At 41.2% G+C, this 25,137-nt stretch overlaps 1 protein-coding gene across 2 annotated transcripts in view; it reads right to left on the bottom strand.

The window, feature by feature from the left end:
- Positions 1 to 2,506: 2,506 nt before the first annotated feature.
- Positions 2,507 to 25,137, bottom strand: part of VSNL1 (visinin like 1) — a gene marked incomplete at both ends in the record, with an annotated part of 51,913 nt that continues 29,282 nt past the window's right edge. The window contains 2 exons of one of the 2 annotated variants that reach the window (XM_080340894.1): positions 2,507 to 2,704; positions 3,932 to 4,147. In XM_080340894.1, the coding sequence (XP_080197020.1) occupies positions 2,507 to 2,704; positions 3,932 to 4,147 (414 nt within the window). The remainder of the gene's footprint in view (positions 2,705 to 3,931; positions 4,148 to 25,137) is intronic. The other variant, XM_080340895.1, reaches the window with a different exon arrangement.

A 25,137-nucleotide genomic window follows, 5' to 3' on the forward strand; every position in this document is an offset into this window, starting at 1 on the left:
AAAATAAAGCAGAGGCAGGAAGGAGAAAAGTATTTATCTTCATTAGTACTTTTATAATGAGTTGTGTAGAGAAAGGAGTTGAAGAAAAATTACTGCATTCCTACTGAGCTAACACTTCAGCTGTCTCCCAGATTTTCTATAGACTTATTTGAAATGTTGGAGCAGTTGGCAACAATTCTGCACTTTTGTTCAAATCAATATATTGTATTTATTCTAATCTACCACTGTGCTTGATGAAAATGTGTGCCTGGCTGCGTAAGAGTTATAAGCAACTGTTTTCATGGCAGAGGATTTGTTCTGAATAAACAATTGCTGAAGCACTTGCTTGGATGCACTTGTTTTTGCAGTGATCCTACTTAAGGTCTCAAAAATATCTTACTCTTGGTACTTTAAATACAGCATTTACTATACCAGCTACCTAGAGAGAGAACTGCGGTGCTGATTTTCTATACTGTGGCTTGTGTTTGAGTTGTTGGCCATTTCAGATGGCAACACATTGCTTAATGCTGCATTAAACGGAGCCTGTCCTGCTACATGAATTTGAGGTGCCGCTTCTCTGATAAGTGTATGTAAAGTGAAGAGGCATAAATTCCCAGGAATATTCAACATCCTCTCTACAACTAGTAGTTTAAGCTGAAGTGGGCTTATCATGGGGCTATCATTGTCAGAAATATAACATTTTCAGAATTAAGTTACAGCTAAATGTACAAATTATACCACTCTCTAATTTGCTAAGACTGTTGCCTGTGTAGTCCAAGTAAAATTCTGATATTAAAAAAATGTAGTCGAAATTTCTGCATTTTGCTGTTTGTTTGGAACACAAACTTAAATATGAAAGAATGGCTGTGGCAACAATTGTGGTTTTCCCCCCACCATGTTTGTTAGTAAAATGAGTAAAACTAGGTTTTGTTTGTTTGATTTTCCCCCTCGCTTTTAAGATAAGCTCCACTTTTTGAATTTTAAAATACCGAGAATGATTTGGTTTGTGTCATGTTTTATTGTTTCATTTTTAGCTATTAAGTGTACCATCTTGTTTCTTCATAAGGTAAAGAAGAAATATCAAACATGCAATTGTAAAATGTTCAGATTTTTTTTGTTCTTTTTGTTGTAATCTTCTAAGCAATCAACTGTTTAAAGCAACTGGGAAATGCGTAGGAAAGACTTTTATCTGCAGTTCTGCACTCTGCGAGTTCTCGATGCTTTCCTGGGGATGTACAGAACTTGCCACAGTATTAACTTGGTAGATGCAAATAAAACAGAGGAGGAAAGTGATTCTTTTCACTATTCCAGCTCAATCATCATACTTTATGGTTAATTTATCAGTAATGACTTTTAACAACACATCTGTTTAGATTAAACACAGGGTAGTTTAGTGCGATATGGTAACAGGAAAGACTTAAGGAGGGAAGAGCGTTAGAAGACCACGTTTAGGCCAAGCAAATAAACTGTATTTGACTTTCAGCTGGCTTAAGAAGCCACATAATCACAGGTGTAGTCAGTAACTGTTAAATCTTAGAGTTAGCATCTTAAACAGCTGCTCTCTTGGTCAATGCAAGAACTACCACTTTTGTTTTCATATAATATGACTCTTCAAGTGAGTGCAAAGTTTTCGTCACGCTTTTGTAATGAAATATATATTTCCCAGTTGTACAGTGACAGAGAAATAGAAGGTTTTGGGTTTTCTTTTCCTCTTTATGATGCTGAAGACATGAAATAAGAATTAGGGGAAAAGGTCAAATGTTATAAATTTATTTTGGGACATATATATTGCAACCTCTGTGGAAGCTTTTGAAAATTCAGGCAAAGATCAATACACTTCCAATAAAACCTTTAAACTTCCAATAAAACAATATTTTAAACATTATATATATATATATTTATATTTTTAATTAGAGGGATCATTTTCGCGGGATTTTCTGGGTTTTTTATACTGCATTCCTCTGACATAGCTCTTTCCAGATTGAAGGGATGCAAATGAGGTAAGAATTAAGGCAAACCTAAAAGGCATGCAAATGAAGTACATTTATATCCACTGACAATACAAGCACGTGTGTGGATCAGACTTAAGAGCTGAGGAACCCTTCCCCTGTCTGTCCAGTACTACTTTACAGCAGAATGGTGACATGATTTATAATAAACAGTTAACATTACCATGGGAATTCAGTGTCACTAACATTACTCAGTCTAGGAGACACAGAGCTAGCATCAGTAAAACATGAACAATAAATAATATAATTCACTGCAGCACAGGACTGCTGCACAGGCTTCAGAGGAAGAGGGTTGTTATGAAATGACATTGCACACATCACGTTGTGGCAGTTTATTTTTATAATATATACTTTTAAAATTCTTTAGCAAATGACATTCTCATGCACACAAGTGTTTCAAACACAAGAAGCAAGTCCATTTATAGGTAGTCCAAGCAAATTTTTGTGTGTGTGGAAATAGCTGCAAACTGAATGGAACATTAAACTTCTGTGCAGTCTATGACGCATCGTACACCACCTCATTTCTGAATGTCACACTGCAGGAGTAATACGATGGACGGATCACTCTTTGCAGCTTCTTTGAATTCATCCAGTGTGATCTGGTCGTCTTTGTTCTTATCCATCTTGCTGAAGATCTTGTCTACCCGTTGCTCAGGCGTCAGACCATCCTCATTCATTTTCATCATTATCACAGTGCCCACCATTTTGTAGATGGCCTTTGGAAAGAAACCAAATGGAAAATTCAACATTGACCTTATTAATGTTTATAAAGAGTGAGTGTCACGAGGATGGAGCCAGGCTCTTCTGGGTGACAACCAATGAGAGGACAAGGGGTAATGGGTACAAACTGGAACACAAGAGGTTCCATTTAAATTTGAGAAGGAACTTCTTCTCAGTGAGGGTATTAGAGCACTGGAACAGGCTGCCCAGGGGGGTTGTGGAGTCTCCTTCTCTGGAGACATTCAAACCCGCCTGGACACCTTCCTGTGTAACCTCATCTGGGTGTTCCTGCTCCGGCAGGGGGATTGGACTGGATGATCTTTTGAGGTCCCTTCCAATCCCTGACATTCTGTGATTCTGAAAGATATTTTAGCAATAAAATCATTGCCAGTTTCCCTAAAGATTTTTTTTTTTTTCTTTTTCTCTTAGAATCCCATGTCCATATACTTAAAACAAGGAAGAATGTATTTTACATTCTTTAGGTGTACATTTAATTTGGTGGTTGCATTTTGCATCCTGGGATGAATTTCTTTGGCTTACTGGTTCACAGTGCAAAGCTGCTGTCATCTATTCTCTCGATGAACTGTTTATTTCAGTTTTAGTCACTCCATTGAAATATTTCACATAAATTCTGAATAACCATTTTTTGAAGTCATCACGTTTTAATAATAGTTTTTTTATGAATATATGTAAGCAAAATCTGTTAAGAACTACTGTGGTGAGTGGCTGGCAGGTGATGAGGGTGGTAAATTTTATCCTTCTTGTTACATGCTGTGGTCATCTTGAAGCCCATCTGTGAGAGCTCACTTGCAATAGTGTGATGTTATCCCTGTGAATTTCTGTAATAATCCGAAGTTAATCTCCAATAAGGTTTCAGCTACTTGAGCTGCAAACCAGTAATTTCATGGGTGTCAAGTGATTTTGAGATGGACTTTGTAAATCCTTTGCTGTGTTGGTCTTACGGTTAATCTGTTCATCAGGAAAAAAAAAATACCTCTGGATATTTAAAAGCTTATATGCACATATTCTCTGCAATTCTCAAGATTACATCTATTAAAATGTTAGTGTGCTTGCACCACTGTATAGAATGAATATATATAATGTGTGCTTTTAATGATGAAGTATAGCCTCTTGTGTGCTTAAAATCTAAAGGGTATTTGAACAAGTAATCAAATTTCATGTATGTTCAGACAAGTTATTTTTGAGCATCAAATTGATCTCACCTCTATGATCTCCAGCATTTCCACTCTTGTAATTTTACCATCACCATCCAAGTCGTACATGTTGAAGGCCCAGTTCAGCTTTTGCTCAAAACTGCCTCGCGAGGTGATGGACAGGGCACAAATGAACTCTCTGAAGTCGATGGTCCCATCTCCGTTTTTATCAAAGGTTCGGAAGGCGTGCTGGGCAAACTTCGAAGCATCTCCATATGGGAAGAACTGCAAAACAAAACAAAAACAGAACTGTGGTCAATGCAAGGGGGCAAGTGATGTGCCTGACTCTGAAATAGTGCTGTGAGGCAGTTAGGAAGAGCTGCTGGTGGGCTTTGTGTGAAAGATTCCATAACAGTTACAGTGTAATGATTATTAAAAACTCATTTCTACAAAAATATCTTAGCTTACCTCAAACTGTATTACAAGTATATTTAATACAAATTTAAAGCTGAATTATCTAGCGAACCTTAGAATGAACTTGGGTGCAAACGGGAGATTGTGTGTAATATTCTCTGACTATGAAATACAACAACCAAGGTGTGTTTTAACAGTATTTTTTCTGCTTGGGAGTAACCAGCCCTTGACATGTTGCAAGCGAGTAGCTGTGTGGGCTTGCTGTTACGTAACCTCAGTTATTTTTAAAAAATAATCCACACATAGCTTAAAAAACCCAGAAACTTATGTTCTCATCTGCCAACCAACATCATACAAGTACCTGAGAACTGAGATTCAGTTAAACAATACAAAGCAATGCTTTTCAGGTTTAATATCCATTCTCAGTGAACTGACTGTAGCTTAACAAAATATGTAAATGACCATAACATGTAGGCTTTCAGCTGGTATTTTTTCCCCTCGGGAAATGTATGATTTAAGACATTTGAGAGAGTAGATATTATTTTCGTGGCACAGACTCAAGAAAACATACCTCTTAGGAAAGGGAGTTTTAAACCAGTGCTCAAGTCCCATTGCAGTGCAGGGACTATACGCAAATAATGTTGTTTCTATATTACCAGCATAATTTCGTGGAGGTTTTTGTGCTCCTAAAATATATATTATATCCATCTCATTTTGTGCTTGTTTGAATTCCAGTTCTAAGTATTGCATTTAATAATGTAAGTTTGAAGGGAAAAGACTTCAGCGGCAGCCGAGGAAGCGGATCTGCCTTGTACAATTTTCCATGTCCCCATCCAGAGCTCTCACTGCAGGCTGGCGGTGGCTGTGGTCAGCTCTGACAGCTCCTGAATAACATGCTCAAATTTCATATGGGGGATCTTAGGGATCTCATGGCATATACAGAAATGAGCGCTGCTAATTGTCTGACTACATACAGATGTAGACCATGGCAAGCCTTTGCTGCTTTTCCTTTGACAAGGCCAAATGACCATTTGGATACTGTGTCTAGCTCTAAAAAGGCACATCGTGGTGCACAGCTGGCTGCTTGCACTATGGGCCATGCAGGTTGTCTCAGCAGCTGCTGCTGCATTGCCAGAGGCGCCCTAACCTGAAAGTTCCCTTTGAACTGACTGTTTTCTCTGATACCAGCTTTTCAGATGCCAGCACTGTGCCCTTGTGGCCAGGAAGGCCAATGGCATCCTGGGGTGTATTAGTAGGGGGGTGGTTAGTAGGTCAAGAGAGGTTCTCCTGCCTCTGTACTCTGCCCTGGTGAGACCACACCTGGAATATTGTGTCTGGGCCCCTCAGTTCCAGAAGGACAGGGAACTGCTGGAGAGGGTCCAGCGCAGGGCAACGAAGATGATTAAGGGAGTGGAGCATCTCACTTATGAGGAAAGGCTGAGGGAGCTGGGTCTCTTTAGTTTGGAGAAGAGGAGACTGAGGGGTGATCTTATTTAAGTTTACAAATATATTAAGGGTGAGTGTCACGAGGATGGAGCCAGGCTCTTCTCGGTGACAACTAATGATAAGACAAGGGGTAATGGGTACAAACTGGAACACAAGAGGTTCCACTTAAATTTGAGAAGGAACTTCTTCCCAGTGAGGGTGACAGACACTGGAACAGGCTGCCCAGGGGGGTTGTGGAGTCTCCTACTCCGGAAACATTCAAAACCTGCCTGTACACCTTCCTGTGTAACCTCATCTGGGTGTTCCTGCTCCGGCAGGGGGATTGGACTGGATGATCTTTCGAGGTCCCTGCCAATCCCTAACATTCTGTGATTCTGTGTAATTCTGGATAACTTTTGCATTGCTGAAGAGGTGTGATACAATCGCTTCTCTCAGTGGCATTATATTAGTAGTATATATTACAGAGAGAGCAGAGTTCCATTTGCCCACCTCCATCCATTCAGAGTACTGCCCTGTTGTGAATTACCCCCAAAGGGATGCAAATCACTGCATTATCCTAGAAGAGATACCAAATATGCTCATCTCACTTCCCAGGTATCTTTTGGGGAAGATGTTTGAACATGGCGTGAAGGCATCAAGAGACAGAGACACTGCACCCATTCCAGTGGCATTTTGTCCGGGTTAACACTGCTGCTAAAATTGCTTTTTTATGGGTCAGCATCCAGCTGCTACTTCTATGCCCCTTCTCCAATAGTTCACAGAGGCATCTGCTGTCATCTTCTCCTGAAAATGTAACTTACGTGCCTGTACTCAAGCCAGATGCTGTTTCTGTTTTGATAATCCAAACTGACGGAGCTGTAAATACCTCAAGGTACTGTTGCAGCTTTTTCTGTACTTTCTGTTTTTTGACCTTTAAAAATTTTTGGGCTCTGGTATGATAAGCATGGTTTGGCTCGTTAAACACATACAAAGATACATGGATGCTCTCATACCACTCAGGACTGCAGTGACTGCAGCTACCAGACCTTGCTGAATCCCTCTTGTAGTGCAAACCTCAACCTGTTGTCAAAGCAAACAGGCTCTTTGGGCTCAAAATCCTATACGTGGTTACATCAGAAGAAAGTTATGTGAATGTTATCCTAAACCTGAACGTTATTTGCAGGTTACTAAAAATCCTGTTCACAGCTTCCTCTTCTACCTTTTCTCCAACTTCCATATCAACTGGCCATGTTAACGTTGGTGATATTTCATGTGTGTGTGTATAAATGTGTGCACACTTCCACAGATCACTGGTGAGAAGTTAAAATGTGGCTCTTGTGCCCTGTAGCTCCTCCAGGACTTCACTGCTCACCCTTTTTATTTCCTGGGAGCTTGCTGGCTGTTCAAAGCCAAAAAGACAATTAGAATAATCTCTTGCTTTTTAAATCTGTACTGATCACTGTCTCATGACATATAGGTTACTAAACACAATACTTCAATATTTTACAGCCTTCCAAGAGTTTTGGTTAAGAGCTGAGTATCGCTGAGGATGCGGCCTGATCGGTATGTCTGTGACTGTCACTCTGTCTCTGTAACAGAAAGACACATGGCCAGGGGAAATTGCCGTCGTCATTTTCACTGTCCAGAGAAAAATAACATATTCAGGTGTTTTCTCATCTGATCCAGACTGAGAAATGTTACAAATGTACTGGTGAGACCAAAGAATTAAACTACAATGAAGAAGCTCACCTACAACAATGGCTAAGAAGTGGCAGATGCCCAGAAATACTCAGGAGCCCAAGACTGAAGTGGGGGATTAGGAGGGGTCAGTAGCTACAGATGCCAAAGACCATTTCTAAATTATTCTTAGGGAAACTCAGATCATTCAGTCTCCCACCAGAGGAGCATAAGCAAGCTGTGCCTACCTCTCGTGCCACTCGTACCATTAACCTCATGTGGAAGGGAGAAAAGCATCCTAATTTTTTCATCATGGACAAGGCAACATTTTCTCTTCTGAGGGGAGAAAGGTGGTGACACTGCTCAGAGCTAAACCTTGGCATTTACAGCCTAGTGAGGCAAACAAACAGAATTGATGTTTTACTCTTTTTTCCCCCCTTTTTCTCTCTGTTTGCCTCCCTCTAGGTAGCAAATGCAGTAAAAGGTCCTTTAGAGACTGAAGGCACTCTTCCCCAGTCTGTACCTGCTGGTTTGTATTATTTTTAGCTCAGAACAACTAAAAACATTAAAACAGTGTCAGAACTTGTTTAAAAACCTACTTGAAGACTTCCACTGGCCTGTTTTGAAATGATTCATAAATAAGAAATGGAGTAAAAGAAAACCAAAACAATTACACAGCAAAATAAGCCAGCTCTGGTACAACATTATTTCACTATTAAAATACAGTGAGGCCTTAGCAATGTGTAAAGTCCTTTTTTTCCATGAAGGCACAGACTGTTAACTACTTTAATCCTAGTCTGAGCCAAGTGCAATGGGAGACAGGGATCACTGGAAGACAAACACCCGTTTTTGGCAAGGGGGATACGAGGGTAGTTTATTTTGCCTCATTTGGCCTCTGACATGAGCTCAGAGAATGTCCCAAAAGAAATAAAGAAACACAACTGGGATTTTCAGTGGCTACAGCCACTGGGCAAGTCACTGGGTTCTTCAGCCTCCTCTGCAAACTCCTGTCCAGGTGATCAGTCTATGTACAACAGCAACTCCCTTCCTTGTGCTGCAACGGTGCTACTGAGAAGTGCCCTCTCCACACCAGCATTCTCTCCTGCTTTACCCATTCCATCCAAAAATCAAGACAAATTATACCTGCCTGGGCTTTTTACAGCACTTGGCTCTATGGGTGACCAAACACTGGTCACTCCTTTGTTTCTGTTTCTCCAGTCTCATCTCTTGCTTGGCCTGTATGTTTTCTGACCTGCTAAAAAAAATATCTCTTATTCTGCTCCTAAATTTTGGAGAAGATTGTCTTAGTTCTCAGAGTATTTCTGGACACCTTTCTGGTATATGGGGATCTTTCAAAGGGTCCTGGAGTATCTAGCAAATAGCATCTACAAATTGTATATAACTTAATCTTTGGGAAACTGATCAAACATCTAGAAATATTTGTCTGCATGGCTGCAGATGCTTTAGCATCTTTGAAGTGATGCTGTTCACAGCCAACTCTGTGACCAACTCTATTCCCTTCATCTTTGGGAGGGAGTTATTGAAAAAGCATAAAGCATATGCTAAAGCATATGGCCAAAGCTTTAGCATATGACTAAAATATAAAGAAAAAAACAAATGTAGAAGAAATACATTTCCTTAAATTCCCTAGTGATGGAAGGGTCCAAAAAAGAAGGGACTCTTCTTCATTTGTGGGGTGGGGTGGAGAGAGTCTACAGACAGGCCTGAGAGGTGCTTTGTGTTTCATGCGATGTTTTATCATGTTTGAGATGAATTTCTATTCAAAGTGAAATTCTGCTATAAAATGGAGAAAACCAGATTTAGAGTAGTACACAGGAAACTGAACGTGCTGCCTACACAATGCTGAGGTGACAACTCGCTCACGGATGTAAGGTCACAGCATCCAGCACCAAGGTGGGAGCTGGAGGAGAGCACAGGAGGTTGGAGAGCAGGTAGTGGGATGGACCTCCTGTATCCCAGGCTTGGAGAAGGTGGGAGAAGCAGCTGCCGATTCCCTGAGAAGCTGAGATGACCCATTTGGGGCTCAGCCCTGCCTCGCTCTACCAAGGGCTGAGGCAGTGAAGAGGGCAATGGGACACAGCCAGCGCCAGAAGCAGCATGAGCCTTGTCAGGGGTCAGCACATGGAAACAAGCCTAGAAGTTGGCTCGCATGGAAAACACCTTATACAATTGTTTCTGTCACACTTTAGGAAGGAGTTACATACCCCTTCCTTCTACTTCGTTAGGGTTTTCTTCCTTCCTTCCTTCCTTTGCTAGGCACACAGTTCACCTTTGTGAGTGGAGAACCTGAGCACTTTGAGAATCAGAAAGACTGGCTGCTGGTAGAAGGCCAGAAAGGTACTTTTTATAGCAAACCTCTTAAATTTGAACCCAGATGCTGACAGCTGCTGGTCAAGCCCCATCTTGCAGATCCTCAGAAGTGAGAAGCCCTTTGAAGTGTATTTGCTCAACAGCTGTAGCAGCTGTTTCCCGCAACCTTTTCTGTAGAGAGACCAAGTTCAGACTTGGGGTTTTATCCCCAGCTTTGTATGTAGAATCATAATAATTTTGGTTGGATGAGACCCTCAGGATCATCGAGTCCAACCATAACCTAACTCTAGCACTAAACCATGTCCATAAGAACCTCATATAAATGCCTTTTAAACCCCTCCAGGGATGGTGACTCCACCACTTCCCTGGGCAGCCTGTTCCAATGCCTGACAACCCTTTCCAGGAAGAATTTTTTCCTAATATCCAATCTAAACCTCCCCTGGTGCAACCTGAGGCCATTTCCTCTTGTCCTATCACTTGCTACTTGGGAGAAGAGACCAACACCCTCCATGCTACAACCTCCTTTCAGGTAGTTGTAGACAGCAATATGGTCTCCCCTCAGCCCCCTTTTCTCCAGGCTAAACAGCCCCAGATCCCTCAGCTGCTCCTCATCAGACTTGTGCTCCAGATTCCTCACCAGCTTTGTCGCCTCCTCTGCACTCTCTCCAGTACCTAGATGTACTTCTTATGATGAGGGGCCCAAAATGTCACCAGTCAGACACAATCTCCCACCCTGCAAGAGCCACAGCGTTTAATCTGTTTGAAACTATAGTACATGAATGCTGTGGATATTTTAACCACAAGATAAAGCTGTGGCAATATTTTGGTCACTAAGGGGGATGCCTGCGATGACTGGGGAGCAGGTTGCTGCTCACTAGCTTTTCAACAGGATGAAAGTCTGGGCTCCTGCCAGCAGTGCAAACACAGGAGTCCAGGAGATGCGAAAAAAATAATATAATACTTTTAAATTCCTTCCTTCATAAAAAAAATAATGGTAACTTTCTATAATGTGCTATGCTCTTGCACTTCACCTGTGAAGGCATGAGAAGGGGATGAGACGTACGGGCTGTAACCGTCGGGACCTGTTGGGAAGGTTGTGCTGCTGTAGCACAGGGGTGACCTGCAGGGCTGTGCCTGTGCCTGCCAGCACCTCTTTGTACAGAACTGAAAACTATTGTAACGAGAGCATAACCACAGCAGCACAAAGACACAGCCAGTATGTTTATCCTTCTTCTGGAAGAGATTTGACTGCCTTGGGAATACACAGTTCAAGGGCAGGTCAGGACAGACACACCTTTAGAACAGATAAAGATATATTTTCAAGACTCCCTGAGGATGTGTGGATTAGGAATGGCTAAGGCACAACGTTCCCCTCTTATTCATGTTACAGCTCACCCTCACTCTCCAGAGTAATGCCAGTGAAAGGAATGTGAAAGGTTGCGAGCTGCCTCCATGTCTAGTGCTGGAGCGGAGAGGGCTGGTGAAGAGCATCCTGCCAGGGGTGGTGAGGATGGTGGGGAGGGACCAGTGGGACCAGGCAAGGCCAAGCAGGATGGAGCTGTGAGCAGGAATGTTCACAGCAGCACCCCGAATCGCTGCCACGCATCGCTCTTTGGGCAATGGCAAGAAGCTTCTCCAAAGAGCCACCTGAAGTGGTCAAATTAAGCGTCAGAGACTTTCCCTTGACTGGCTGTAGAGGAAGCAGAATAATTAAGCTTAATTTTTTGGTTGTTTTTTTTAATAGAAAAGCAAGTCTTCACAGTCCCTAGGCCAGGAGACTTCTAGTCCTTATAATTTTCAGATTAGGCCTCTTCCCAGCTATCTTTCACATGGTTTTGACCAAGCAAATGTTTGTAGTGCTTTCCTACAAACCAGGCTTTCCAAAATCACCGCAGTGGGTGATGTAACATCCTTCCCCTGCTGAAAGTTCTCAGCTTGGATGTGGCAACTCCACACTCACTTGCGTCCCTTATCTGAAATAAACTAAATGGGCAGCTCAGGAGAAAGTGCCAGCTACAGCATAGTATGGGTCAGGGAACGATGAGTTCCCGAACTGGGAACAGCTTGCATGAACTAATATTAAAAGGGATCAGAAAGAGAGCAAACATTTTAAAAACAAACAAACAAACAAACAAAACACACAAAAAAACCCTCAAACAAACAAACAAAAACCACACCAAAACAAAACAAAACCACATACATAAAAAAAGGCAACCAATCAATCAAATAAACAAAAACAAAACAAAAACAAAAACCAGCCAACCAACCAAATACAACAACATCAAAACCACAAACATATTAGTGGCTGAAGAGCTCCTTCAGGGAAAAGAAGATTTGGATTCTAGCATTTCCCCCAATAAATGTATTTTAAAATCTACTTTAACTCCGATAATTTTCACAGTCCTCCTTTCATCTCATCTGGATCTTAACCACTATTATACTAAGCAGAATGTATATTATTAGCCGTATGGGCCAGTGCAAACAATCCAATTACTTTAGTGGGTTTTGAATTGGGCCTATGATCATGCTAAATTTGCAGGCATTTCCTTACCGCTTTCTAGATCTGTCAAAGCTTATTCCCCACGTTACTATTCATTGGATGAGATCTTTAACGAATTGAAACATATCCAAATGTTATTCAACTCCAGACCCTCAAGGGCCTTTAAGAAATCGAGGCAAAACCTACAAAAGGACAGAGGCAATGAAAGGTACAGAGCAGTCGTCTTCATAGCCAGGTCTCTCACCACTTTAAGTTGTCCAAAAGTTTTAGCTGTGGATTTCCAAAGGCTTTCCTTGGAAATCTCTTCTGTCTAGACTTTGGAGATCCTGCTCCCAGAGGCAATTAACCACCCCTTACTGTGCTGAAGTCCTTCTGTGGCTCCTATCCCCAACTGCCATTTTAATGAAAAGCATTTAGATGCATTTAGATAACCACTGAGGATTTGAGTCTCAGAGTGCTCAAGGCAGAAGTTTATTGCAGAGACATAACAGGCAATGAACGAGCACCCAAGAATTTGGCTCCACAGAAGCAGAAGTAATTTCAGCAGCTATGCACGCTTCCATTAACAATTCAATTGGATGTTAAGGGATTCAGATCCCAGAGATGCAGATGTTCCTGTCCTGTTCCCAGCTCTCTGACACGGAGTGGCAGCACATCAACACAGAAAGGCACATCACCTGCCTTTGAAAGGTCTGGGGCCATCTTGTTCATAGGCGTTGAAAATAAAGTGAGGATTACAATGATTTAATTTCACTACTGAAATTCCAGGGGGTGGAACTGGACCATGTCTCCACACTGTGCTAGAGATGGGATGCTGCAATAAACCCAGACACAATGTTTAGATGTGTGGTGAACATGGGACCCTCTCCTCAACCTTCTCCTTATCTTCTGTTCCTCCCCACCCTACATCATCATTCTGTTATGCAGACAAATCCTGTGAGACGTCTAAAAGCTCTCTCAGTAGCTCACCCCCAGCTACAGCACTGGTGCCACTGATCCCCACGTGAGCTGAAGCAAGTGCCGCTCTAATGGGGCTGATGTGGATCCTGGGTCTCTGCTCCAATGCGGTACAGCCGGAGGAAAACGGGCAGGTTGGCTGTATCTTCTAAGTTAACGATGCGTGTAAAAACTGCCTGGAATAGCAGCAGGGTTTTGTGGAAAATACTTCATAGCTGAGAGCCTTGCCCAACCACATCTTGTGTGTATCACCAGGCTAGTTAGCTTAATTTTTTTTTTTTTTTCTAAGCTATTTTTACTTTGCAGATGAAGCTGGAAAAAGCAAGCACAGTCCTAACAAACTCTGTTCATGATTGTTGAATTACACTACCTCTGTTTTCCTACAGTGGTTTAACCCAGCAAGCAGCTAAAATCACATACACCCATTCACTCACCATCCCCCCTAAGTGGGATGAGGGAGAGAATCAGGAAAAAGGTAAACCTCATGCATTAAGATAAAGACAGTTTAAAAGGACAGAAAGGGAAAATAATAACAATAGAAAGAACAATAAGAATAAAAACAATAATAATAATGACAATAATAAAAGAATTTATAAAACAAGTGATGCACAATGCAATTGCTCACTACCAGTCAGCTGATAGCCGGCCAGTTCCCGAGTAGCAGTTCCCCCAGTCAGCTTCCCCCAAAATAAATACTGAGCATGATGTCATATGGTATCGAATATCCCTTTGGCCAGTTCGGGTCAGCTGTCCTGGCTGTGCTCCCTCACAGATTCTTGTGCACCTGGCACAGCGTGAGAAGCTCAAAATCTCTGACTGCTTAACAACAATTAAAACATCAGTATGTTGACAACATTATTCTCACACTAAATGCAAAACATAGCCCTATACCAGCTACTAAGATGAAAATTAACTCTGCCCAAGCTGAAACCAAGACACTTCCAAAATACAAATAAACAAATATAAATGGTACTACTGTTTCAGAGTTTGTACCTTTTGAAACCCAAGCTCTTAGGCACTAATGTAACCCAAGAAACAGCACAATTATCAAAGCAGACAATGATCTTTAGATCGTCCATGTGTACAACTGCAGCTTCTGCTGATGGAATATGCAATGAAGCAACTGCATCAATGTATTCTATTCTCTTGCATATTAATATAGCTTCACCACTTCAGAAGTCAGATTCATTTTCTGTTCTTCCTATAGCTGCCCTAACTGGGAGCAAAACAATCAATTTTCCTGTTTCTCCCTCTTCTCCCAATCAATCTTTGAAGGGTTATTATCTCCTTCCACCTTGTCATATGTGTACCTAAAAGCTTCACACCCAAAGTATGTGAGTCCCTGCCCAGTATCTGTGATAAAGGCCATTTTCTGGCTCTACTCTAGCCTTCTTATTATGTTTCACACACACACAAAAAGACTCCATGAGACCGAGCCATTGGAAAAATGCAGGTTTGGGGCCTGCAATACCACAACCCTGTACTGCAGGTCTGCATGGGTTTTACCAGCCAGATTCTTTCAGAGCAATCAAGTTCTTCTCTCGAGTCAGCCAAAAAAAGGACTCTTATTATGTTTTGCTGAGTATCAGAAAAGAGATTACCCCATAGGATCGCAGTGGATCGATACACATGAATCTGGGCTTCAGGCTGACAAGATAGAGACGTGAACCGTTCAACACTGGCAGAATTCATTGCTGCTAAGCAGAAACCAGCATGGTATTTTCTGTAGCAAGATGAATTAAAAAAAGACATCAGAGTTTAAACGTGAACTGCAGAGCAGGAATGATACAGAAACATGAGAAAGAACCTTGTACACTGTCCCAGAGCTAATATTCACAGTAAAAACCCTCCAGCCTTTTGACCTCATAGATTTTGAGTCTGATAGAGCTGCACTCTTACGCACACCTGCAGTAAAAGGTAGAAATGTCCTGCCTTAGGAAAAATGCCTCCAGCCACCTGGTTTCAGCTTGCTGGAGGGTCCCAAGGCAGTGGGCACCAGCCACAGCCATGGATCTACAGGCTTCAGCAGCAGCTGAGCCATAGGACTGAGCCTCTGGAAAGGACCATCTTGAGGATCACCAAAGACCACAGTCTAAATGACTATTTAGAACCAGGTCTCAGTTCTCCACGTGCAAATTCATGTGATGTCCCCACCTCAGAGGCACGCTGCGAGGATAAACACGACAGAGGATTGCAACTATTTCAGATACTGCTGCAGCGGGACCCGTACAACGAGCAAAAACCGGGGAGAACTGCCAAACTGCATCGATGTTTGCTGCTTATCTCTCTGCTCAGTAGCTTCAATGCTGTGAACACATATGCATAAACAGACACATGGGGATGCTCATAAGCAGCTGTTTGTTCTTCATATAAAGAAGAAATATTCAGAAGAGCCAAGAAATCTAATTTCTCCCCTTCACAGGGAAAATTCACAACTTGGAGGCTGAACTGGGATCAGAGAAGAGTCTCTTGTCTTTCCCAGACCTCTAAGGACAGCAACTATCTTTTACATTATTATTAAAGATTAAGTCACCCTGTCTTGCAGATGTTTTTAGCCACTGCAGAAATACCCATTTGAAGCATATGGAGAAGAAATACGTGAGAATTTAGGAGCTGAAGCAAGACCTACAATTAAAAAAAAAAACAAGTCAGAATATGCCAAGAGGTTGGAGGAAGATGGATGGGGAAAGAGAAGCTGCTCTTCTTAAACAACCATCTGGCAGGGTCCACCTCTAAAAAAAACTTTCAAGCTGAAAAGTTAATCTCTATATTCACATTTGTGGGGAATTAGTCATTAACTAGAAAGAAATGAATCGATTTTCAATCTCAGCTTTTCTCTGATTAGATTTGGACAATAAGAAACTTAATTGAGCTGTGGTAGTGCTATAGGTCAATACACTAGCAGATCAGTTATTACTCAGTGCTAACAAAAAAAAAAAATCTTCAGAGAGAATTGTTGTCAAAACAATTAGTATTACTAGTGCACAACACCACGACTACCGCTGATTAAATGTTGTTTCTCTTTGATCTTCATTAAGTGAGCAGCAGCACTGGAACGCTTTATTTATTTTAAGTTTGGCAGAGTCTTCCACTACCCCAAGGTCAGCGACAGCACAGGGCTGTGACAGTGTCAGGATCCTGCTGTGCTGTAGCTATGCCCCAGCCTAATTACAACATCCTTTTTCTTGACACCATGTTATCTCTTTAGGAATCTGGGAACATACCAGATGGAGAATACACTGATCTGGGACACTTCTTCTGTTTTGTTGTTTTTTTTTTTTTCCCCCCATTAAAGATCATCTGACTCTGCTTCATTTCTGAAAAAGGCTTTATTTTCCCAGTGAGTTTTGGCTCCAAAGGTTCAGAGTATTAACTTGAGTGCTGTGCCTGCTGTGTTGTAAAGTCCTTAGTGCAAATTTCCCTAAAGAACAGGACTATAGAAGCACCAGTAAGTGCTATTTCCAGCCAAAAAGGGATTTGAAACGCGAGTCACTGAAGTCTGAGACAACCATCTTATGAATATACAAACGGAACTGCAGAAAAAATTCTTGTGCCTGAAATATCTGACTGTCTCATATACTTATGTAATATGTCTTCCTAACATTCTTACGCATATGGAGTTGTTATAGCCCAGTATTGCAGGAAGGAAACTGCAGAAAGAGGAGGAAAATGGCTGTAGCTGAGAGTATCAGAGAATCGAAGATTTGAACCTCAAGATCTCAGAGAGTCCTTCTTTTCCTTGTTGTCTCGATGCATATACTATTGACTTTTATTTTCAATACTGAGCTTCGAAACAATCCAACATCTCACAAAGGAACTATGCTAAAATGAAGTTTCTAATAATTTGAAACTGGAAATGGGTCCACATTTCTAAATGCTGCAAGGCCTGTCTCGAATTTTTTCTTCTGCAACGAAGCTGTGAGCAGATTGGTTTCCTGGTTTCTTTCCGAAAATTTTGTACAGCCCTACTTAGGAGATCCGTCCATCTGTAACACTTCTGTTTGTTTTAATTGAGAATAATATAAAGAGACTCTTTTAGAACAGTGCAGTTTTAAGAATCCACCTTTGCAAGATTATGTATTGTCTTCCATATCTAGGCTTTCTTTTATAACACAAACATTTTGAAGGGCTGATGTCAAGACTTACAAGCCAAACAGTATATAAAAAACTTCGATATACCAGCATCCTGATGCAAAGGATCATGCATACATATGTACATATATAGGGAGTGGACTAAATCAGTTCCTGCTGAGAAAAAAAAAGTCTTGGAAGACAACACTGTTGAGCTCACTGACTTTAAAAAACCCCCACAGTTTTAATTACATGAAGTGTTGTTGCACATTTGTAGTCCCATGTGAATAACAGTATTATTATTGCAGTTATTGAGTCACAATACCTAGGAATTCTGTCTGAGCAGCATTTAGATAAAAACTAAAGCTCAACAGAGAAGAAAAAGAAAGAGGAAAGACAAAACCTTAATGCAAGAAGCCTGGAAGACTTTTCTTTGTGACTTGAATCCAATGGATTTTCCCGAGGATGGGAAAGGAGAGGGAACGACACAGCCCATTGTGGCACCTTTTGGGAATTACAAAAGTATGTAGTCTAGAATAAACCACAGGTATTCTGGCAATGACAGCTCTTGAGTACAGTGTCTCTTTTCCTATTAGCTCCACAGATCAACTCCACTAAGGAGAAGGGATCTTGAAAAAAGACCTTCGAAGGATGAATGGAAGGATGTAAAGGAGCATTATATTCTCATTCCATGTCTAAAGTGGTGCAAGAAGGCAAAATCCTTTTTGTGTACAAATTATTTTTTTCCATCATTCATGCTCTTTGCCATCTGTAGAAAGAGATGTAGAAAAACTCCCCGTGGGCCATATGGATCACGGCTGTCCCACAGAGACACCATCCCCCTGGATATGCTGTTGCTGTGCCAGTACTGATTATGCTCATGAGACAATGTGGATAAAATGGGGATATTGATGACAGTGATACTTAGTACTAGATGTTTCCCAAAGTTGTCTCTTTTTAGGCAACTGGCCAGCTTAAGAACACAGTATCATCCCACAGAGTAGAGCTTCTCCCCCGTTACACCCTTCCTACTCCAATCAGCTCCTGGAGGTACAGACTTTTATCAGACCAGCTTAAATGGACTGGATGTTTGGAGGGAGAAAATTACCCACAGATTCTGTTTGGTTAGTACTGTAACTTTGTACCATCGCCTTCCAGTGGGTTTCTGTGGCTTCATCCACTCTTCCAGGAATCTGCCATGATCACAAGGACTTATTTTAGAGAAATCTGTAAATCTATTAGTGGAAACTGGAATATGTTGTTTGCTGATTTAAAGCAAGAGAGAGGCAGGGTTGCCTTCTCCCTTGCATTTGCCTTCTTGAGTAACTCAAATCCCTCTAGCATGTGGAACCTTTGAATTTCAGCTCCTTTTTGACAGAAGAAAACCACCACTGAAGCAAAAAGCTACAAGAGGCAGAGCAGTCTCTTCTGTTAAAGACAGACAACCAGCTAGGAGTCCATTTGGTTCCTTTAAGATCTTAAAATTATACATATACTTAGTCTATCAATGACTTAACACTAGAATTCAGTAAGACCATACAAAGAGATAGTATAAAATTAATGGTAAATTCTGCAGACAATGAGTTGCCTTTAATTAAAAATGATCTAAAAAGGTGAACAAAACTATACTAACAAAAAAGATGCATCAATATTCATGCTTAAAAGAAAGCTAGTTAATATCCATGCCCATTCTTCCGACACCAGGACATCTAATTGCATGCACTATTTGACACCATTATAACGACTGAAGTTTCAGTAACATAATTAGGAGTCTGCTAAAAATAAGATACAATAAAAATCCTTTAAGCAATACACGTCTTTAGTGCTGTTTCCTTGCTGCTTTGTCACACAAGCTTAGTGTAGTTACATGTTCTCCTTAGGATGAAGTAACCCTCTGTGCACCAGACCAGCTGAAGATACCTGTACCACTTCCATTGCACATAGAAGTATGAGCATGTCAAATGTCCAACTGATGTTTTCACTGTGGTGGTGGATGCAACTTCTTTTCAAAATCAGATCCATTTGAGTTCTTCCCCTCAGCTACAAAAGAAATTTCTAAAAATCTGAAAGCCCAACTGAATCCACTTGCAAGAACAAAATACAAGGTCTATTTATAGACACAGCAAAACATAACTAGAGGGATATACCAAAATCAATCTTTCCCATTAATAAACATTACCTCAAAAATACACTCAAAAATGTAGACTGATGCAATCTGAACAGCCCAGCAGTATGATTATGGTAAGCAGCTCACACTGGGGAACAACTGTTGCTTTTCCACATTGAGTAATGAATATGAGTAATAGATTTGACTTTTTCCCCCAAGTACTCTGGTAAACATGTTAAATAAATCAAGTTGTAGGCTTTCATGAATACACAACAGCTACTCAGTCCTTAGCAAGCATGCAACAATACAACAACAACAATAACGGCAAAAAAATAATTCAGTATTGAGGTGAAAATTCAAAGGAGAATTAGTCATATATGCCTTTGGATAAGTCAGCTCTCTTATGAGGGCAGCACATCACATAATCTGTAATATTCTTGTACCCCAGAGTCAATAAAGATTAATAAAAAGCCCTATAAACATCAATGGTTGAACAATAAACTATGTAATCATGACCAAACTATTATGCTACCAACTACTTTCCAGACGGATGCTGGTTTATGCTCGTCAAGAGGGATCCTCCCAGGAAAACTGTTCTGGGTGATGCCAGTTCCCAAAATGTCCTTTTAAAGGTTACAGCTGGGAGATAAAATCCAGTTCCTGACACCCCCAGCTTTTTCATATCTCTTCTATGAGCTGACTGCATATAATGCTCTCTAGAGATGAGTTATTGCTAGAGGAAGAGTAATGACATGTATTTCACACGTGCTTGATAGAGTCACATTTCATACCAGATGTAATTAATGATGAAAAATAATGAGCTAATTCTAGCATGATGTTAAATTCTCAAACAAGAAAAAAATCAAAACCAAAGTTAAAAGAAGATGAGAATAAAATAAGAAAGCATTCTCTCAGTTGATTGCTATTATCACAGACATAATAGGTGGGCATCTTCTCTAGCACAGGGGTGTTCTGAATTTGCCTTTCTATTGCATTCCTTTCTCAAAACACTCCTGGCTTAAAGGGTCTTCTTGATGGTCAAAGGATTTTCAAGCCTCTAAAAACTTCATAAATCATCTGCGAGAGGCATTCAACGAACAACCACCCTCTGAAAGTAGCTGTCTCTAGAATCTAAGTAGTTTCACAGAGACTCCATGTGGCATCTTATTTAAGATATATGACAGAATTGTCTGGTTTAGAGGTCATGCTCTAATAAAAATAGGGAAAAGCCTCCCTTCTCATAGCGGGAGATCTTTATGGAGAGGTGTCAGCACCTTTGTAATTAAGGTTACAACCAGATTTCCTTGTAATGAAGTCTTAAAACTATTTTTATCTTTCCTTAATGAGAGACAAATACCTACGGGTGATAATATTGCCCAGGCAAAGACCTTCAACAAACTAGCCAGGGAATTCAGTCTCTCAGCATATAACAAATAAGGAACAAGAAACACAGAAGAATTGTATACAGTTCCTGTTAAACAACAGGAGAGAAGAAACTTAAAATATGCCTTAGACACGACATATCTAAAGAAAAAAAAAAGCCAACCAAGCTAATGGGCGTCAGTGCTTTTTAGAGCTGTCAAAATATGGAGAAGCTTGTCTTCCAGGCTGAGGTGTAGGGTCCAACTAGAAAACACAACACTGGCATTTCTTCCTGTGCCTGGGATGAAGCCCAGAGGACACCCAGTCCAGCTGCCAGGGCAGATTTAGCAGCATCATCTGCCACGACCCTGGGCAGAGACAACTCAGGAGAAAGAAGGTAAAATCCTAAACCACAGCACCAGGGTTCTCACGGTGAATTTTAAGCACTCACTCAAGCAAAAGCCATTAGCAGGCAGCAGCAGTATTTTGGATTTTCTGACTAAGCTGGAGAGAGAATTCTGAAAGCACCAAGATCTACGATGGTCAATCAGAGACTGCTTTCTGAGGTAGCTCTGTTCTTCCCATCTTACACAAGTGTCAGAAGGAGTCTGTACCTCTGACATAGCTCAGTCTTTCCTGCTGGAGTGTAAGGACATGACCAACTCTTAGGAAGCTCCCAGGGGTCAATGGTAATGTCACAGAAGTCTACCAGTTGGAGAATCCCTTTGTCGAGGTTTTGGCTCTTCAATTGGGCAACAATGAGAGTGTACTCAAAGCAAGCACAGAAAAAGGTAGCTTTTTCACAGCCACCCAGGTAACTCACAAAGAAAACCATCTAAATTCAACCTAAATAAAACCCTGCTGGCAGAGAAAGGTGGTCTTAAATTTAATAATTTCTACCTGCTGTCAGCATCGATACTTCTTCCAGCCCCAGCCCAAAAATGCTTGTGTCTGGCTTCTCTTATTCACTAGATTTCTGACTGACGCTCAGCTGTGGACAGTCCTAATATCTGATAGGTACCAGAGTACCTGCATTCGTCATTTGTGAATACACGATCTCTGTTCTGGTAGCACTGCTTGCTGAAAAAATATTTTTGCAAGACAAAGTGTTTAAACTGTCTGTAACATTCAGTTTAACAGCCAGCCTGACAAATAGCAATCCAAAGCTCCTTTCTCCATTCTTCTTCATCAACAGAAAGAGAGGCTGCATCTTGATGGGGCAATATATCCCAAGACAGGCTATACATCCCAACAGCAGGCGTGACCTGAATCCCATTTCAACGAGCACTTTGTGATTTCTTGAGATATGAAGGATTGCATGACTATAGGCTGAATACTGAATGGCTCAGTAAAGAATGAGATTTTAATTCTCAGCTGAAATACCAAGTGTTATTTCCTCATCCTGTCTTTAACTGTCTGTGCTGGCTTGACTGAAAATTAGTTAATTTTCTTCATGCTGTTAGAAACCTTTTTTTTTTTTTTTTTTTCCATAGCTAGCACGGTCATTGTTTGGATTTGGTTTGAGAACAAGAAGATAACACCCTGGGACAGAGTTAACGTTTTTAACTGCTCTGGTCTGAGAGCCAAGGACCTTCTGAGCTCTGCCCACAGGTGTGAGGCAGTAAGGGGGGCATGGATGGGCAGAGCTTGACTGACATGCAGACTGATCAATAAGAATATCCCATTAGCATCATGCTTCATATTTAGGAAGAGCTGTGATCTTCCTTTCTCGCTTCTCTTTCTTGGAGCTGGGATGGAGACGGGTTGCAGGAGTTCTGTTTGGGACTTACTTTATTGCAGCCTTTTGCCAATATGCTGCTTGCAGAGGCCTCTGGGCCTTTCTGCCTTTTTCTCTTTTCTCTCTCTGGGATCAGCTGTTCGGGACCAGGTGCTGCTTCCTGGGACTGGCTGCTTGGTGTGGATGGAGTTCATAGAATTGCATTGAGTATCTCTTATTTTATATTCAATTTTGTATATAGTACTAGTAGTATATGGGTGGTATTTTGTTATTTTATTAAACTGTGTTTATCTCAATCCACGAGCTTCTCCCTTCCGATTTTCTCCCCTATTCGGGATGGGAGGGGGGAAAGTGAGCAAGCAGCTATCGTGGTTATATTGTTAGCGTGGGTTAAATCACAATGCTGTCTTTAACCTATAACCTTCCCAGATTAACTAATGAACTAGACAGTCCTGTTGAATTTCCAGTAAAATCCATAAATATCTACAATTTAAAACAAACTATTCTAATCAGGAATGTGAAATGACAGGGAGAGAATGGGATGGTGTGGCACTGAAGCTTGAATGTGATGCAAATTTGAGGTCACAGTATCATGTGTTTGAGACCTGTCAGGAAGCTGAAATAAAAGTGAAGCTGTCACAGTGATACAGTGACAGTATAGTTCAGCACGCTGATGAACTGACTGAAATCCAGTATGACTGGAGAGCCAAGGGAAAAAAAGCCTTTTATTTTTTTCCTACCCTGTGTACATAAATAGGAAAGATTTTGTTCTGTTGTGCTATGAGCACACTCTGAGATGTCAGTCTAAAGCAAACACTGACCTGTGCTATATTTAAAGAGTGGCAGAACATGTTGACTTTTCAACTGAACGTATCCTTGGATATTTCTATTGCTGCAGCAGAGCTGACTGTTTTCACAAGAGGGCAATGTACATTTTCTAGTCACAGTAAACTAGTTTGTGCTTTGACAGCTATCAACGCTCCCATTGCCTCAGGAGAGGCACCAGTCTGTACATATAGCTAGCTATACCGATTTGTAAGACGTGTGGTTAATAACAGGTTTTCAATTTTTAAAAGAGCTGTTTTCACACCTACAGAAATCTGAGTGATCCCAAAGTACTTTGCTAGCATCAGTCTAATCCCACATCCTACCCACACGGGTGGACACCAGAGTACAAGCAGAGCAAGGTAACAGAATAAATGAGCTTGCGAGATCATACATAAATTATCAACCTACCAACTCTACCACTTTTATATCTGGCACATCACCTTATTACTTTTTGGGTCCATCTGCTTGGGACTTTTGTGTGAAGAATAGCATGGAATATTTGCTTTAAGTAGCCTTTAAGAAAAAGTTCCCAGATAAAGGGCCACCCCACATTTGCAGAATGAGTCCCCAGTGAAGTACAGCCAATCTGACAAGTGCCAGGAGCACCAGAGCGGCTGCCCATGCACTGCAGGTCAATCTGCACATGTCCAACATGCCTGGGGCTGACACCAGAAGGTGCAAAGCTCATTGTTTCAGTGCAAATTAGTTATACAACATACAGACATCAGTTATACAGCATACAGACATTAGTTATACAACATACAGAAGTTATGAGGTGTTGACCTGTTGTTCCCATTGCATGCTGTGGAAGCACATAGCTCTCCCCTGGATGACCACCAAGAAGTCCAGACACAACTGTGACAAACAGCATTTTTTAAATTTCAGATATTGGCAAGAATTAGCATGGCTGAATCATCTACACGACATCTGCACGACGCAGAGGGACAGCAAATTTCTGGCTGCTCTGAAAAGCTCAGGAATTACAGTTTCCATGTAAAGCAGGTGAGATCTTGGTTTCTAAATACGCTGGATCATGAATCTGATCGCCTTGCAAATTCTCCAAGGAAAGGCTGGGTTTTGGTTTAAGGCATTAGAAACAAACGTCAAGGCCAACCAATGAGCTAAGATGAGGCTTTTATGTCTGTGTTATGCTTCTGAACAAGTCCCAACCATTTACTTAGTCATTCACATTTGAATATTGCATAATTTGTTGCTTTATATCGCACTTTTAAAGCCAGGTTTTCAGCTTTACCTAAAGATTGTCCAAAGTTGAGCGAGAGTGTGAAGCATGAACGACCTAGTAGGAGCTCCCACAGTTGGGGGTCAGCTTAACACAGTCCCTGTGTCTAACACTGTTTCATGTTTCTGGGCTCCTAAAAGCCAGGCAGCATCCAAACAAGCTTCAAGGAACTGCCAGAGCTCTGGGGCCCTGAAATTAGTGACTGTTTTCACTGGAAACATTTATGATATTGGAAGGAGGATTCCCCCACATTCCTAAGCTTGCACTGAGATCCCATAGGCTTGTCCTCCTCCTGCCTGCGGAGCAGATACAAAGAGCCTATGGCACTGCTCTACCTCCAGAACCCCCTTCCACCAACATCTCTTGTCAGTTTAACTTGAGAAGATAAGAGCAATTTAATCTTTCCTGCCTTCGACTTGAAAGTTTAGTTCTAAATGTATTTTGACAGCAGAAATAAAGACAAAGTTTTAATAGAACTAACTGAAGCACAAACTGAATTATGTATTTCTATTTCAGGAGACAATCTCACTGCTAATAACATCACTCTCCTTCCAAAAGCATGCATGACAGAATTCAAAGCATTTCTCTGTTCCTTCACAGTATTTTGTATCTGGCAGTAGCTATG

This window comes from Nesoenas mayeri, assembly GCF_963082525.1.
Source record: "Nesoenas mayeri genome assembly, chromosome: 3".
Lineage (NCBI taxonomy): Eukaryota > Metazoa > Chordata > Aves > Columbiformes > Columbidae > Nesoenas > Nesoenas mayeri.